The sequence below is a fragment of the Centruroides vittatus genome, unplaced genomic scaffold (genome assembly GCF_030686945.1).
Source record: "Centruroides vittatus isolate TY-2023 unplaced genomic scaffold, ASM3068694v2 contig_919, whole genome shotgun sequence".
Lineage (NCBI taxonomy): Eukaryota > Metazoa > Arthropoda > Arachnida > Scorpiones > Buthidae > Centruroides > Centruroides vittatus.
In genome coordinates this window covers 36772-52846 of record NW_027122606.1, presented here as the reverse complement: position 1 = coordinate 52846, position 16075 = coordinate 36772, and the positions used below count along the sequence as shown (strand labels likewise).

The 16075-nt window shown below is 30.6% G+C and overlaps 1 protein-coding gene across 1 annotated transcript in view; it reads left to right on the top strand.

The window, feature by feature from the left end:
* Window positions 1-16075, top strand: part of LOC136984445 (dynein axonemal heavy chain 7-like) — a 204871-nt gene that overhangs the window by 166930 nt on the left and 21866 nt on the right. The window contains 6 exon segments of the mRNA XM_067281432.1: window positions 1335-1559; window positions 2758-2937; window positions 5603-5743; window positions 9881-10182; window positions 11705-11774; window positions 15429-15614. Of these exon segments, the coding sequence (XP_067137533.1) occupies window positions 1335-1559; window positions 2758-2937; window positions 5603-5743; window positions 9881-10182; window positions 11705-11774; window positions 15429-15614 (1104 nt within the window).

Genomic DNA, 16075 nt, shown 5'->3' with positions numbered 1-16075 from the left:
ATAAATATTTTTTGCAAAGATGTCGAGGTACAGTAGAGCGTCGATAACTGGAACCAATTGGGGACTGGGGTCATTCCAAGTAGTGATTTTTTCCAATTTCCGATTATGTACGAAAAAATATATTAACCTGTCCGATGTTCAAATTTTTCTCCGTTGCGTGTCGCTTCGTGTTGAATTTTCGTCGATTTTAAGCCTAACGAAAATTTTTATAATAATAATCAAGGCTATCGTATCGTTAAAAATTATTTCTTTATTTTGTACAAAGAAAATAAATATATTGAAAAATATAAAAAACATGAAAATTATACTTTAGAAGTAAATTTAGTATCAAAAATGTTCGATTCAGCACGACACAGTCCGACTGAAAATCGTTCCAGTTTCCGGCCATTTCAATTACTGACGTTCCAATTTTCGACACTCTACTGTACTAATAAACAATAATGGACAAAAATTTTTACTTTTTTCCTTCCAATGTATTCCATTCTAGTGTCAATTGATTTGACTTAATTATCATGATCATTAACAGTTTTAATTAAGATGCATAAGCATACATACTCTACACCTATCCACTCTGCATGAATACTTTTGTTCTAATGAAAATAAAGATCAGTATTTAATACCTAATTACAAGTTTATTAAATACCTAATTACAGGTTGACAACTTACAACTTCTTTCATTATAGAATAATAAAACAATTAGTGGTTTGAAGACATTAACAGTGGCAATCTGTTGCCACTGCTGACAACCTCTTGCTAAAGTAATTAAGATTTACTACCCAGAGGTGGAAAGAAAAAATTTCTCTATCCAATAACAAAGTTGATGTTAATCCATGAAACTTGAGATAATTTACAGCAAAGTAAAATATGATTTATTTTATTGTGTTATAGGATTGTTTGTTTTAAGTTATGGCAACGCAACACTTGAGCGATCTGCCTAGGGAGGATACCTTCCAGGAGGTCTTTTTAAGGGAAACTGGCCCCTATTTAGGCGTTACAGATGTGGAGAAAACTCGGAAAACTTTACGTGGCCAGCCCATCTGAGCGAGACACAAACTCACGACCGAATTCCCAGTATTTAGGGAACAAAGACCACTTGGCCACTGGTGGGCCTTATTATAGGATTGAATAAAATAAACATAAAAAAACACATTTTCTTCAATTTACAAGTTCTTAACATTTTGTCTTCTTTCTAAGGATGTAATCTCTTAATAAGTCTAAAATTCCTACTTAATCATTTAATAATTATTGTAAATTTTGTAGTTTTCAGAAAAATTTGAATTATTTTTAAAAACATATTTTTATTAAAAAATTATAAATTGATTTTTACATTTTAGGTTATGCAAATGATATCAAAATTTATCGATAATAATCTGGGGAGAAGATTTAGTCATCCGCCACCTTCTGATTTAGAACATTATTATGAAGATTCTTCACAAGTTCTGCCACTTGTTTTTATTTTGTCACCCGGAGCTGATCCCTTGTCAACATTATGGAAATTTGCTGAAAGCAAAGGAATTCACAGTAATAATTTTGAAACAATTTCTCTTGGACAAGGACAGGTAAATTTAACTCAGAGTCAGAATTAAATTTATATTTAATTTACATATAATTAGGCTGCAATTTGAAAAACTTGAAAACCTATAAATTTTCATTGTTGTCCATCTGCCTGTATTTCCTTAATCTTAAGAACAGAATTAGATAGATAAACATCAAGACCAGATACGGAAAGATTAGGGACAGGAAGTCTCAATTAACTACATATAAACTTCCAATGCAAAAGTCATATTATTTCAATTCAAAACTTACCCCTGAAAGCAGTTAATAGATGACTGGCACAACTCAAGTGCTAAAGGAAAAGTATGATGTACAGAGGCAAGCCACTACGGCTGACCCTTGATAATCTGACGGGTATGGGACCAAAGGGGTGTCAGATTACTGAAAGTGATTACATATTTGGCATTGATTTGCTGGCAGTAGCCTACAATATTCCTACATTTTATGAGTAAAATGCTGCCTAGGTTAATATGGAAATGAAACACCCATTTTGGTTAACTAAAACATGTTTATTAAAAGAAATATGAAAGCCATTAAATGTACATAAAGTATGTATAGGCATAAATAATACAGTATGTACAGAACTGCTCACAGAAAACACAAGATATGTGTGTCATTGTGTAAGAATTGGGTGGGGAGATTCATGTCGCAACATCCTTCTGTGCAAGCAGACACGTAACAGGATGGGGACTACGGTGACCTTGACGGGAGGTGCGTCGGACTACTGAGCATGTCGGTTTACAAAAGCGTCGGATTATCAAGGGTCAGTTGTACTAATTTCAGGTGGAGACTATATATTTGACCATATATTGAAAGTAGTGTAGTTCCCATTCTAAATTAAAAGTATGATTAAAAATTGCAGCTCGGCATTGTGACCACGTCACAAATAATTTCTTGTTTTTCTTACTTCATCTGACTGATTATATACATACTGTTGTGCGTAATATATTGTACAAGAAAAAAATACAATAAACTTCAGTTACCAGTATTCAGTTATAATTAAAATGCATTTTATTTTTTTATATGACTTATTTTAACTTAAATTTTCTGTTTAAATATAATAAATTTTAATTTTCATTGTCTTATTTATAATTGACAATGGAGTATGATTATAATAATTGCATATTTATTTATAACTTTTAATTGTATGATGATGATAATTGCATAATATTTATAATTTTTAATTGTAAATATTATTTTTAGGGTCCAAAAGCTGAAGATATGATTGAAAGATGTCGAAAGAAAGGATCTTGGGTTCTTATCCAAAATTGCCATTTGGCTGAATCATGGATGAATACTCTTGAACAAATCTGTGAATCATTTGCAGTTGAAAACACTCATAAAGATTTTAGATTATGGCTTACAACATATTCTTCTAACATGGTAATATTTATTTTTCATTTGTATTAAATACTACATCAAGGTATAAAATTAATATTTTATTATACTGGGTGATCATAATTAAAGTATTTATCAGTGTTAATTATGGCAAAGCTATATAGAAAGATATTTAGTAGTCTAAATGTGTGAGGATTTCTGACTGGGAAAGGGAGAGTCAGTTACACTCAAGTCAAGATGTACGAGGGGTTTAGGATGATACATGGGTGGTGGTGTTGGAAATATTGACTGAGGAACCATTACAATTAAAACCTGTTTATTAAAGTTTGTAAACTGACAACATATAAAGTCATCAGGAAGAGACACCTTCATGCTCAAAGATCTTAAGTTAGATAATATCCAAAGGTGTCCCTTCTATATCTTCTTGGCAGGCCTGGAGTGGTGTCATGTACAAGTCCAGTGGATGGAGGATGATGGAGAAGTGACAACAGGACAAAGTCGGGAACTTTAGCAGAGACAATGGCACACAAACACGGAGAGAGGAGTACATGAGTTGCTTTGAAATGTTGAATGGAGGAAAATCCACACTTTTTCCTTGAAATTCAGAGTATTTAAAGGATATCATCTCCTAATTCATTATTTTAATTGGTTTTGATTCCCTCAGTTGGTCTCTTTCAGTTGTCTTTCAGTTGGTCTCTTTTCGTGTCTCCAGGAGAAAATAAGATTGGATTGGGTCACAAGAAAAGTTGGTCTTTGGTATTCAACTCAACACCACTTCCTGACTCTGATCAGATGTTGATGGAACTCTGAAATTTATGCTCATAATTTAGATCATTATTGTTTCTGTCCTGACATTTTGGAATTTTAACTACTACATGCAACATTTTTCTTTTGTTAAACTTCCCAGTTTCCCAAATCAGTTTAACTTCTCTCATTTTTTACATGTGCATCAGAGTCAAAGTTCAAACTGACATTGATCTATTATCTAACACATGTCAGAGTTGCATTCAGAACTCACATTGTTTATGTTTACATCACTTCATGCCATGTTTATTTAATACAATTTCCTTTCTGCTTTATAAAATATATTTTTAGTGCAATTAACAGCAGGTTCAGACTTGGTCTGGAATCTCATGAATGCAACCAGTTTCTGGTATGGTAATATTTAAACATATTAAGAACTGTTCTTAAAAAAAAGTTAGTATAAAAACTCCTCACTATGGCACTTTTGATTCTGAAATCAACAAACATTTTATTTGTACAAGACACATTCTATGCAGAGACCTGAGTGATGAGGGAGATACTGCTCAATATAGTCCCCATTCTAAAGATGTAAAACATGAAAGCTATAAGTAGTGTGTTCAATTGGGACTAGCTATTTCAAAGAAGAATAGTGCAAGGATAAATGTGTATCTCACCAGACTAATTTTTGGCAAGTGCAGTGGAATCTGCCGAAAAACATGAGGGTTTTCTATGGCCCAAATATGATAGTTGCAGATGTTTACTGTTTCACTAAGATAAACATGTGCCTTTTTGTTTTACAGGATCTTCCATGGTCACAACACATCCATTTTCTGGCAAGGTCAATGCAAAGATCATTTAGGTTTCTTTGTCAGCAACAAGCAACTAAAAGTTGGCACAGTACACAGCTAATAATGTGTTAACTGTCTTAATACCTTTCCCATTGTGCATCCTAAGGCATGCATCCAACTGCCCTGACACAGTACATGCACTACTGAACTATGCAACATTGTTCATTGACTGTTAAGTAACAGCCATAGTAACTTCGTAACAGCTTTGAAGTGATAGGCTTTTAAACTCAACCAGGTTTGCCCAGACGTTCAATTTTTTTGAATCAAATGATTATTTTTTCAAGAGCTTGTGGAGTTTATGGCATAAATTATTAGAATGGCAAAATTTCCAGATGTATCTGTAAACATTATTGTTGTTTTCATTTATGAGACATGCACATTCTGGCAAGATAATGGCTGATAAGATTAACATTCAACAGTGGTGTCCACTTTTATACCCAAAATTTGACAGAAATACTTGTGCCTTATGTAAGGAAAACTGTTATTTCATTCTTTGCATTGTCAAAAGTGCCTAACGGTGAGTTTTAGTACTAAATTTTTTAATGAAAATGTCTTCTTCATGTCTTGAGATGTCACCATACCAGATTTGGTTGCATTTGGACTGCTATATTATCTCCAAACAGCATTGAACAGGAGTATTTTATCTATAGTCATCTGGTATATTCCTTTATTTTTTTCATTATGTATAAAAATAGAATGGCATTGGTTGAAAAATTTTTTAATTTTTAAATTTAAAAAAAGGATGTCTTTAGTGTCTAATGAACTTTTCATGTATTATGTGCTAATTTGGAAATAAAACTCCCTGATCCATGAATTATGGTTTATTACCTGTTTTCAAACAAATCAAATCACATAATTGAACTTTAATAGTAGTGATTTAATCAATTTATAAAACAAAGTATTTAATTGCTTATTTTATGTTATTACATACAAATCAGACCAAAACTGATTTACATCTTATTTAAATAAAATTTGCACTTACAGGTTATGTGCCTAATACAATAATTATAATACATTTACTCTAACGATATAATTTGTACCCTAACAAATTTAATTAGCTTTTTTAATTTTTGTTATATTATTTGTAAAGTACATTTAGTTTTTTTTATATATTATAGTTTCCAGTTTCTATTTTACAAAGCAGTGTTAAAATCATTCATGAAACTCCCACTGGTTTACGTCAAAATCTGCTACGGTCTTATTTAAGTGATCCAATTAATACAGAAGAATTCTTCATGTCAGGACTAAAAGAAAAAGAGGTAATATTTCATATTTGAAGTGTTTTATTTAAAAAAACTTGACTCATATTTTATGTTATGTGTAACGTTAGCTTAATCTAAAAATCAAATTCATCTGAAATAAGCAAATAAGATTCAAACAATGATAATATTAAGCCTATCCATAGTTCTAAAGTTAATCTTGTCTTTTTATAGCAGTGATTTAATGAGGGGTTTGTGGTGAATTGTATATTTGAGATACACTAGCTCAAGTAAAGTTATTGCTTATTTTTAATTCAACAGAAATACAGATAACTTTTACTCTTATCCAGCTAAGTACAGAAAGGCAACTGTGTACTATATATGTTTTTCAGGGATGCAGAATATCTTCAGGACTTAAAATTTCCACAAGAATTGTTGCCCATTAGCAAACAAAACAAAACATTTTATGAAGGAATTAATAATTATTACTACATAATCTGGAAAATTCTAATTTAATTTTACAAATAATAAAGTAAGTCTACTGTATACAAAATTTTTGCACATTGGCACATAAAAGAAAAGGGTTAATGTTATCTATGGTTCCAAAATGGCGGCTCGTCTCTGATTCCAGCAAATAGAAGAAAGGAAACAGTGGGGACACATGTTCTAACCTAACCTAACCTATTCTAATAAATTACCATAATTATTACCAACAAAATTTATTAGAATAGGTTAGGTTAGAACGTGCATCCCCACTGTTTCCTTTCTTCTATTTGCTGGAATTAGAGACGAGCCACCATTTTGGAACCATAGGTAACATTAACCAAGAAAAGAATATGAAGACATTAATAGCAATTAAAATATTTCAAACTAACTATGTATTAATTAAATTATATAGATAATTAAATAGGCCTGCCATATAATTCACTGTACAACACTAAACTGATAAATTAATGTAAAAATGTATTAGATTAAAAGAATATTTTAATTTAAGTATATATCAGCATCAGCATCACATACAATTATAAACTTGATGGAATCAATTGATTCCATCAAGTTTGTAATTGTATCAATGTATTGATCAATGGAAATAAAATTAAAGTCAAACACAACAGGCATCATCACCAACATCATGGATGATTGTTTTAACTGCAGGATGCTAATTAATGGATTTTATAATGTTTAGAAACACAAAATTCCTTTACTATAATGGTGCAATTTTTCTGAACATTGTTTGAGAAATGCACTAATTTTCTTTTGCAAAAAGATAACAAGCTTTTGAGATTTCAACTGACTTTTTAATTGCATTTTCAAAAAGAAAAAATAACCATATTTTTTGATGATTTATAATAAAATAAAACATATTAACTTTGAAATATATCTATGAAAAAATATGAAATATAAAGGAAAATATGTCTATAAAATAATAATAATAATTATGTAACCTTTATTTATCTGTTTAATTAAGACAATTCAGAAAGGCTTTTGCCTGCAGTTTATTAATTTGCAAATTGCATTGGAAATATTATGGAAACAAGTTAATGTTTCATTTTAATTTAAGCTGACATGAAACTTCACCAATTAAATAGTGTTGAAGAAGTTTTGAAATAAAAATGTATTTTTTTTTTTGTTTCCTTATAAACACACATCAACATATTACTTTGTGGTATTTACACTTAGACCATCTAACACAAAATCCATAATGTGCTATATTAAAAGTTCATCACAGTTTTTAAACACCAGTTCTCTTACATAATCATTTCTAGAAGATTATCAGTCGCTTTGTCCTTACTATTCACAACTTTTTATGCAGTCTTTTATAAATTATTTCCAATGTTACCATCATTCTGATATCTTTGCTTTTACTTCAATTCTTCATTTTCTGGTTTTATCCTCCAAAACCTTAACGTTCCTTTCATAAACTTTTCAAAAGTAGATTATCATCTTATTTTGTCCTAATTGGATGTCAACAATTTCTAAATATATGTAAACAATAACTTTTAACTTGATTTTAATTGATTAAAGCCAAATGATCTTTGCCATTCCAGTAGCAGCCTAATAATTACTGTTTTAATCTCAGATTTTTTTCATTTTGGTGATTAACACAGATTATGAATTTAGTACAGGTACTCCTCACTTTACGACCTATCTGCTTAACGACCACTCGCACTTACGACCAATCGAGTTTCAACCTGCAATTGGGGGAATCCCCTTTCTCAGCTTGAGTGTCGGTCAGTGGTGAATGGTGACATGCACACTAAGCATACTATAATAGGCTTGCGTATACTATAATAGTCTTTTTATGAATAAATTTGAAGTTTGTTACATAATTTGTATAATTTTACAACAATCCTATATTCCCGGCGCAAGCTCCTCACTTATCGACCAATTCGCTTAATGACATAGTCGTCGGAATGGAACTCGGTCGTAAAGAGTACCTGTAAATTTTAATTAATTTGTTTATATAAAGATATTTTTAATCAGAAGATACAAATTTTAGAGTCTTTGTAATTCACTCGTCAGAGCTTGTGATTATTATTAGTAATTCTCCTGGAAAGACTTGTGATCATCTTACTAAATTACCTGTCTCTTGAGTCAGGAAGATAGAGAGGTATAAAACTATTTTCTCAGAAGCTGACATGGCACAAGAGCAAATACTAAAACAATAGGAAACAGGTAAGCAAGAACAGGCTACTGGAGTAGAAGAGAAGAGAAGAAAAGAGAAGCAAAACACTTGGAGCAAACATTGAAGACATAGCAGATGATGTAAATAGGCTCACTTATCAGTATAAAGTGGGTGCTCTCAGATCATTGTCAAACATGCAAGGATCAACATTTGTTTTTATTTGTATACTTTCTGTTTTTTAATTCACATATAGTCAATAAATATATTTAAAGAACCTGTATGTATTGAAGTGCATTCTGTAAACCTTGAGAGGAAAAACTCCATTTGGCACTCAAGTATACCAGTTAAACTCAACAGAGAACTTCAGTAAGAAACTTCCACATTTGGAATGCAGCACTTGAAAAACTTCACTTTGCTCTTTTCACACCATTGTCTTCATAGTATAATCTTGTATTTTTATCTTCATTTGTAGGCTTTTCTTGCCTAAATATAGAAAACTACTGAAAAGTTATAGTGATTTCAATATAATTAAAAATACATATATTTGCCTTTATGTTGAAAATATTTTTAGTAAAATTTTATTCTTCTCTTTATTCTTATACAAGAAGTTTAAATTTTGTTTTAGGTTTGAATTTATACTACTGAATAAGCACTACACATAGAACCACTATCCAGCAAGAAAATACAAAACTACACGAAAGCAAATGTTTTCTTCCATGTTGAACGGTCATCAACGGGCTATTGACCGTTACAGTTCAAAATTCAACTACTCCGTTCTACATGGATGAAAAAGTTTGCTTTCCTGTAGTTATGTATTTTCTTGTTGGATATTGATTCTATGTTTAGTGCTTATTTATGTTTATCCAGTTTGAATTTATGTATGTGTATATGTGAATATACACATACATAATAATACACATACACTCAATATATGTGAATATGAAACGTTTTCATTACTTTATAGTAAAGAAATCTTAAATATTATATTAAAATCTTAAGCAGTCGCAGATATTACTGCATCTAAGATGAATTTATAAACTCTTCAGCTCATCTTTTATTTTAATTGACAATATAAATTTAGTTATTATATGAATAAACTTTATAATATTAATATAAAAATACAATAAAAATCCATCAAAATGTATTAAGAATAAGCATTTTTGTTCATCTTTAATGGCTGTCATCAGATATTAGAATGAGGCAAATTCAAGATATAAGACATTAAAATTTCTGAGTTAGATTTTATTCTAGAATCTGATGTTAGCTGAAATGGTCTGAAATGGCTGAAAATATTTGTTCTTAATAAATTTTGCTGGATTTCAATGCTCTTTGTTTTACAATTGTTGTATTCTGTTCAGTTAGAAGTTTTTCTTATGTCAATATTTTTCTGCTTAGAATTTCAATTGAATGTTGTAGTTATTTTTAATTACTGTTTAAATATTTTCTAAATTTATTTTTACAATTTGATAAGAATATTAAAATTAAAATAATAATTTTTAATTAATTCTTAAAATAACTGAAATTTTAACAGTAATTAAGTGTTATAATAATTTTTATTTAAATTTTTTCAGAATTTTCATAAATTAGTCTTTAGTTTATGCTTCTTTCACGCAATTGTTCAAGAAAGACGAACTTTCGGACCCATTGGATGGAATATTCCTTATGGTTTTGATGATTCGGATTTAAGAATTTCACTACTACACTTGAAGAGATTTATGAGCGAATATGATGAAATACCATTCAAAGCTTTATTTTACATGACAGGAGAATGTAATTATGGTGGAAGAGTTACAGATGAATGGGATCGTCGATGTCTTCTTACCATTCTAGAAGATTTATATAGTGAAAACATTATTAGTGATCCAAAATACAAGTATTATTTTTTAATAAAAATCTTTAGTAAATATTTTCTATTAATTATAAATGCTATTATCAGACATGGGCAAATGTGGTTCCAAGAGCTGCATGCAGCTCTTTCTGAGTTACATGTGGCTCTTGCTGAAAGTGTTAATTTCTGCTTTTTATTATTATTTTTACAGTTTCATTTCCACAATTTTATGAAAATATGTTTATTAAAAAAATTCAATATTTGTTTTATATTATATTTATCTTATATATAAAATTCTCGTGTCACAATGTTAGTTACCTAACTCCTCTGAAACGGCTTTACCGATTTTTACCAAATTTCATATGCATATTCAGTAGGTCTGAGAATCGGCTACTATCTATTTTTCATACCCCTACACCATTTCCCCCCTTTCAAAAATATATTTATATATGGATTAAGGCTTTTATTTCCAACAGATGGCGCTAACTTCCGACGACCTAAGTTTGCTTTTCTGTCAGGCATTATGCTTTTCTGTGAGAATGGACTGAAGCAGATCATTTTCTATCTATCTATATAAATAAAATATAACGTTTGTTTGTTCCTACCGATTCCTTTGAAATTTTGACACAACCTTGCATTCGAATACGCACGTGTTTTTATATAATATACATGTCGAAATTCCCCCCAGTGGGGGGAGATGGACGGGATTAAGGCTTACCGTGAAGAACTCGGCTTCTATTATACTATTTTACATGCGGATTTTTGCGTTTTTAATTGCGTTTTAATAGGTTACGTCAACAGAATATACACTAAAAAGGGATTTTTCGATATTCCCCAGCGGGAAAAGTGACGGGATTAAGGCTTACTGTGAAGAACTCGGCTTTTATTATACTATTTTAGATGCGTTTTTGATTGCGTTTTAATAGGGTACGTCAAGAGAATGTACACTAAGAAGGGATTTTTTGAAATTCCCTCCACGGGGAAGTGTTATACATTTATAATAGATACATTTTGAGCCACAACAACGCGTGGCCGGGTCAGCTAGTATTATATAATAAAATCGTGGTACAGAACTGCAGTACAGAATAAAAAAGTACAGACCTGCGGCTCCCATGCATTTTGCAAAACCTACATTTTGGCTCCCACTGAACTTTTGCTTGCCCACCCCTGCAATATACAGTCAGATACCTTCTTGATACTTACCTTTCCTCTTCTATTAGGCTTCAAACCAGTCAAAGTTATCACATTCTGGGTGTATTTATCAGCAACATTTCCACAACATCCCACTATATGTACTCATAGTATTAGTCCAGGCCATGCTTCTTAACTTTAGTCGTTTTTATGGGCATTAATGTGTTCAACAAAGACTAGAAAATTTTTTAATTGATTATGTTGGAATATTAATATATATATATATATATATATATATATATATAAGAGTGTTTTTAACTCTGAACATTGTAGTAGTCTTTGATGTTATTGCAAGATAATAACTATAAAATTCAGCAATCAAATTAAATATGTAATATAATGTCTTATATTACTATTTTTTTTTTTTTTTTTTAAGGCTGTCTTCTTCTGGAACCTATTATATACCATCTAAATTGAACTATGAAGAACACATTAAATTTATAAAAGTAAGTTGTTAAATATTTTTGATAGTTTCATTTAATTTCAAATTAATCTAAGATTACTGCCACTAATGGTCTGTGGATTATTAATGACTGTAATCTATACCCTGATAAATTGATGTTACTTTTAAAATATCTGTAAAAATGAGAGTGAATAGTTGTTTATCTTATAGTTGCCAAACTTATAGATTGTACCAATAAATTTGATTCTTCATTTTTCATTTATGTAGTGCAGGCATTTTCAAAATTAAAATTAGTTGAGAACTACTTCCAAACACCAATATGTCAAGAGAGACTTTAGTCACTTTCAATCTTGTCCATTGAAAGAGACATTGCTGCAGAACTGGATTTTTTTCTCTCTAAATTGATAAATTCAATCTGCTAAAACAGGAGGGCAGTTTTGTAGATGAATTTCTGTACAGTTATTGAATTTTCCAATTCATTGTAAAACTATTGTGTGTTTTACTGTCTATTTCTATATTAAAAATGTTCTTATTATTGTAGAACTAAATAATTCTATCCTCTACCTCTATCACACTTTTATTTAATGGGCCTCACAAATTCTACAACTGTTACTGATTTTCAGTGTCCGTCTACTTTCCTCATTTTATCTTTGCTCTTTATTTGAATTTTCTCACAAGATGGCTGGACACATTTCTTTACAATTTTCTCCCCTCTTATCCTGTAGTGAAACTGTATCACTGCAAAAGTATATATATATATATATATAACTTTTCATGGGTCAAACTTGAGGATTCACTAAGCTTGACATAAAATTTGATGGCACACCATTGCTCCAAATTTTGCTGTTTCATTTTCCATAACACAATACAAAAACAAAACTTCACTTATCACACTCTCTAATATCGTGTAGTTACTGCATGAGGTTGAAACTAGGGTTTCTCATTTCCCGGTCTTTTGCTTGTCCCGGAATCCCAGGATAAAAGTGAACTGTTTCCCGGGATCCCGGGAAATCCCGAGGCAAAATTAATTATTTTTAAGATATACAAATTGTCATGAAATCAAATGATATAATTATTTTTCGTTTTTTAAAGTAATTTAATACGTTCTGCATCCTCCAAAATCATATTAATAATGCTGTATAAGATATGTATTAAAAATTACCTTTGAATTATGTAGAAATTTTCACAAATAGAAAAAATTTATTAAAGTTTGCTGGAAACTGCATACAGCAACAACAAAAATGCCTTTGAATTGAGTTTAAAATTAAAAAAAATGAACTTAGATCAAACTTCTAACTTAGAAGGTAATTTTTGATTTTTTAAATAAAATATAATACAAAATATTGTAAATTTTTATAAGATTTTAAAAACCAAAGATGGTCGATACTCCGATCACTCAATCTGATTCTTATTTTAGTAATGAAAAGTCTTGCTACCTAGAATGCCTTTACCGATTCAATTGATGTGATTGGAATCGTGTTTAATGCATTTAAGAGAAGACAAATATTGTGTTTTCATCTGTATCCTGAAAGATTTCTAGTTTGTTTTCGAGATTGTAGTACTTCTTTTGTTCTCTAGTATTCTTGATTTGTTTACCTCGGCTGCTTTAATAGAAAGATCATAGCCCAATAATTCGGCAGTTCGTTTGTCTTTAATAATCAGGTTATGAAGAGAAACTTCATACTTGCAGACTTCGTACTCGTTTGTATCCTTGCCCAATTTGCACAACTTGGCGTTACGCAGTTATTGAATGTACTAAGCATGGTTAAAAATTAAGACAGCATAAGCACAATTATTCCAGATATTACTGGTAAAGAATTTTGAGAGTTCTGCCACAAATAAGCTACGTATTGATTATTGACCATTTGTGACCTGCCATAATGAACAAAAGTTAAAAAAAACTAATAAGTAGGTTTAAAATTAATAAATACAAATGTATTCTGACAGTTTATGAGTTAATTATACTTTCTATTTGCAAAATTTCCTCAACCTTAACATAAAATAAGAAAAAAGTGAATTTTTAAAAAATTTGTGGGATTTCCTGGGAAAAGAAAAATTTCCCGGAATATTTCCCGGGTTAAAAAAACGACCGGGATCCCAGAATCCCGTTTGAGAAACCCTAGTTGAAACTGTTACTGAACATCTGGGAAGGACTGACATACATACAAACTACACAAAAGGGAAGCCCAGAGTGTTACCAGATAGCTCTCAGTGATGCCAATCTCATTACGTTTCTGCCACACCTTATATATATATATATATATTACAATTGAACAGAAAGACAATCAGATGCATGTGTGCCTTGACCTTCTCGACAGAATCAAAAAAGACCCAGGTTTCCTGAGTTGTGTGATCACTGGTGATAAATAATGGATTTTTGAGTATGATTCTGAAACAAAATGTCAAAGTGAAGAATGGCACACTGACAAATCCCCTTGACCAAAGAAAGCTCACATGAGCAAATCAAAAATCAAGTCCATGCTCATTTGTTTTTTGACAGTATGGGGATTGTTCACAAAGAATTGTGCTTTTAGGACAAACTGTCAACCAAGGTTATAAAGAAGTCCTTTGAAAGGCTCAGAAAAAGGGTGCTTCACATCAGATGGGACATTGCAGACACGTGGATGTTCCACGATGACAATGCTCCGTCACATCGCCATAGACCAGTTTTTGACAGAAAAAGGGATTCCTGTGGTTTCCAGGCCCCCTATTTGTCTGATCTCAGTCTGTGTGACTTTTCTTTGTTTCCAATATCAAAGTCCATTTGAAAGGATGTCATCTTGGTACTGTCGATAGCATCCAAAGGAGCATAACCACAGAGCTACTGGCGATCCCAGTTGAAGCCTTCCAGCACTGCTACAAAGACTGGCAACAATGCCTCCACCCAAGGGAACTACTTTGAAGGGATAACATTAAAGTATAGAAATAAAATAAAATTGTTGCAAAAAGAAGTTTGTCTCGTTACTTTTCTGCCACATCTTGTATATATACATACACAAAAAATTTTTTGCTGGATTAAAGGGACAGCAAGACAGTAAAGTAGAATGCATGACAATTCTGTAAAATACAGGATGTTTGACTACAATTATTATTTTATGTCCTATTACTTCATCAAGTTAAAATTTCTCAAAAGTTTTATATATCAAAGTACAGTCAAACCTGTTTTTATGCGCTCTTTCTATGTGCCATTTTTTTAATGCGAATTTTTAATTTGTGCGGTATAGTTGGCGACTAGTCTCGTGCGATTCGTCATGTCTTACGTTGACTTATTATAGCTAAATAAACTTATTATAGCATAAATGCACTTATTATAGTAATATTATTGCATGAATATGCGAAAAATGAAATAATTTACTTTTTAAGTCAACAAAACACCACCTGGACAAAAATATGTAAAACAGACGATAGACCAGATGATGCAGTCAAGTGCTGACATCTGTTGTCAATAAATTCTATTTCGTACGGTTTTGAGTTATTTTCTATGTGAGACTTTTTTTATGCGGTCCCTGTTGACTGCATAAAAAAAATATATTTTAATTGTGTTGTGAAAACTATTATTTACAGCCATTCGTGAAGTTTCATGAGATTTTTTTTATGCGTTTTTTTAATGCGGTCCCTATCCCCTGCATAAAAACAGGTTTGACTGTATTTTATTAAAAGTAATTTTTATAATTGTAAAATATTATGTATTTTTTAGAATTTACCTACAACTCAGGATCCTGAAATATTTGGAATGCATCCCAATGTCAACATTTCAAAAGAATTAAGAGAAATGAAATGCCTTTTCAGTTCAGTAATAGCATTACAGGGAAAAAAGAAACAAATATCTGCTAAATTTACAGACTCACATTTAAGTGAAATTGTTTCAGATATTTTGGAGAAGGTAAAGACTTTTTAAAAGTATTTTATTTGTAAAACTTATTTTCTTAAGCTAAATAACTGATTGTACAAACAGCTTTAAATAGTATAATTTTAAGACAACAAATAAATCTTTTTAAAAGTCTTTAATATTACTTTTCATTTAGTGCATCATAAAAGCTTCCATTATTGGAATCTATATAAAATTATGTTATATTTACATTAGGAAACGAATTTTAAAAGATAAAATTCATGTGAGATGTGACTCATTTTGATATGAGATAGAGTCCAACAAATACAATTATAATTATGAAAAACATATTTTACAAAAATTTTTATAGATTATATACCAGACAGTGTTAATGACTCAAAAAGAGTTAGTTTTTTTTTTAAATTATCTTTCCCTAAAAGAAAAGAAAAACTTTTAAAAAATTTGATAGAATAAAATAGTAAGAAAACATATTTTTCAAATAGTGGTTGGTTACC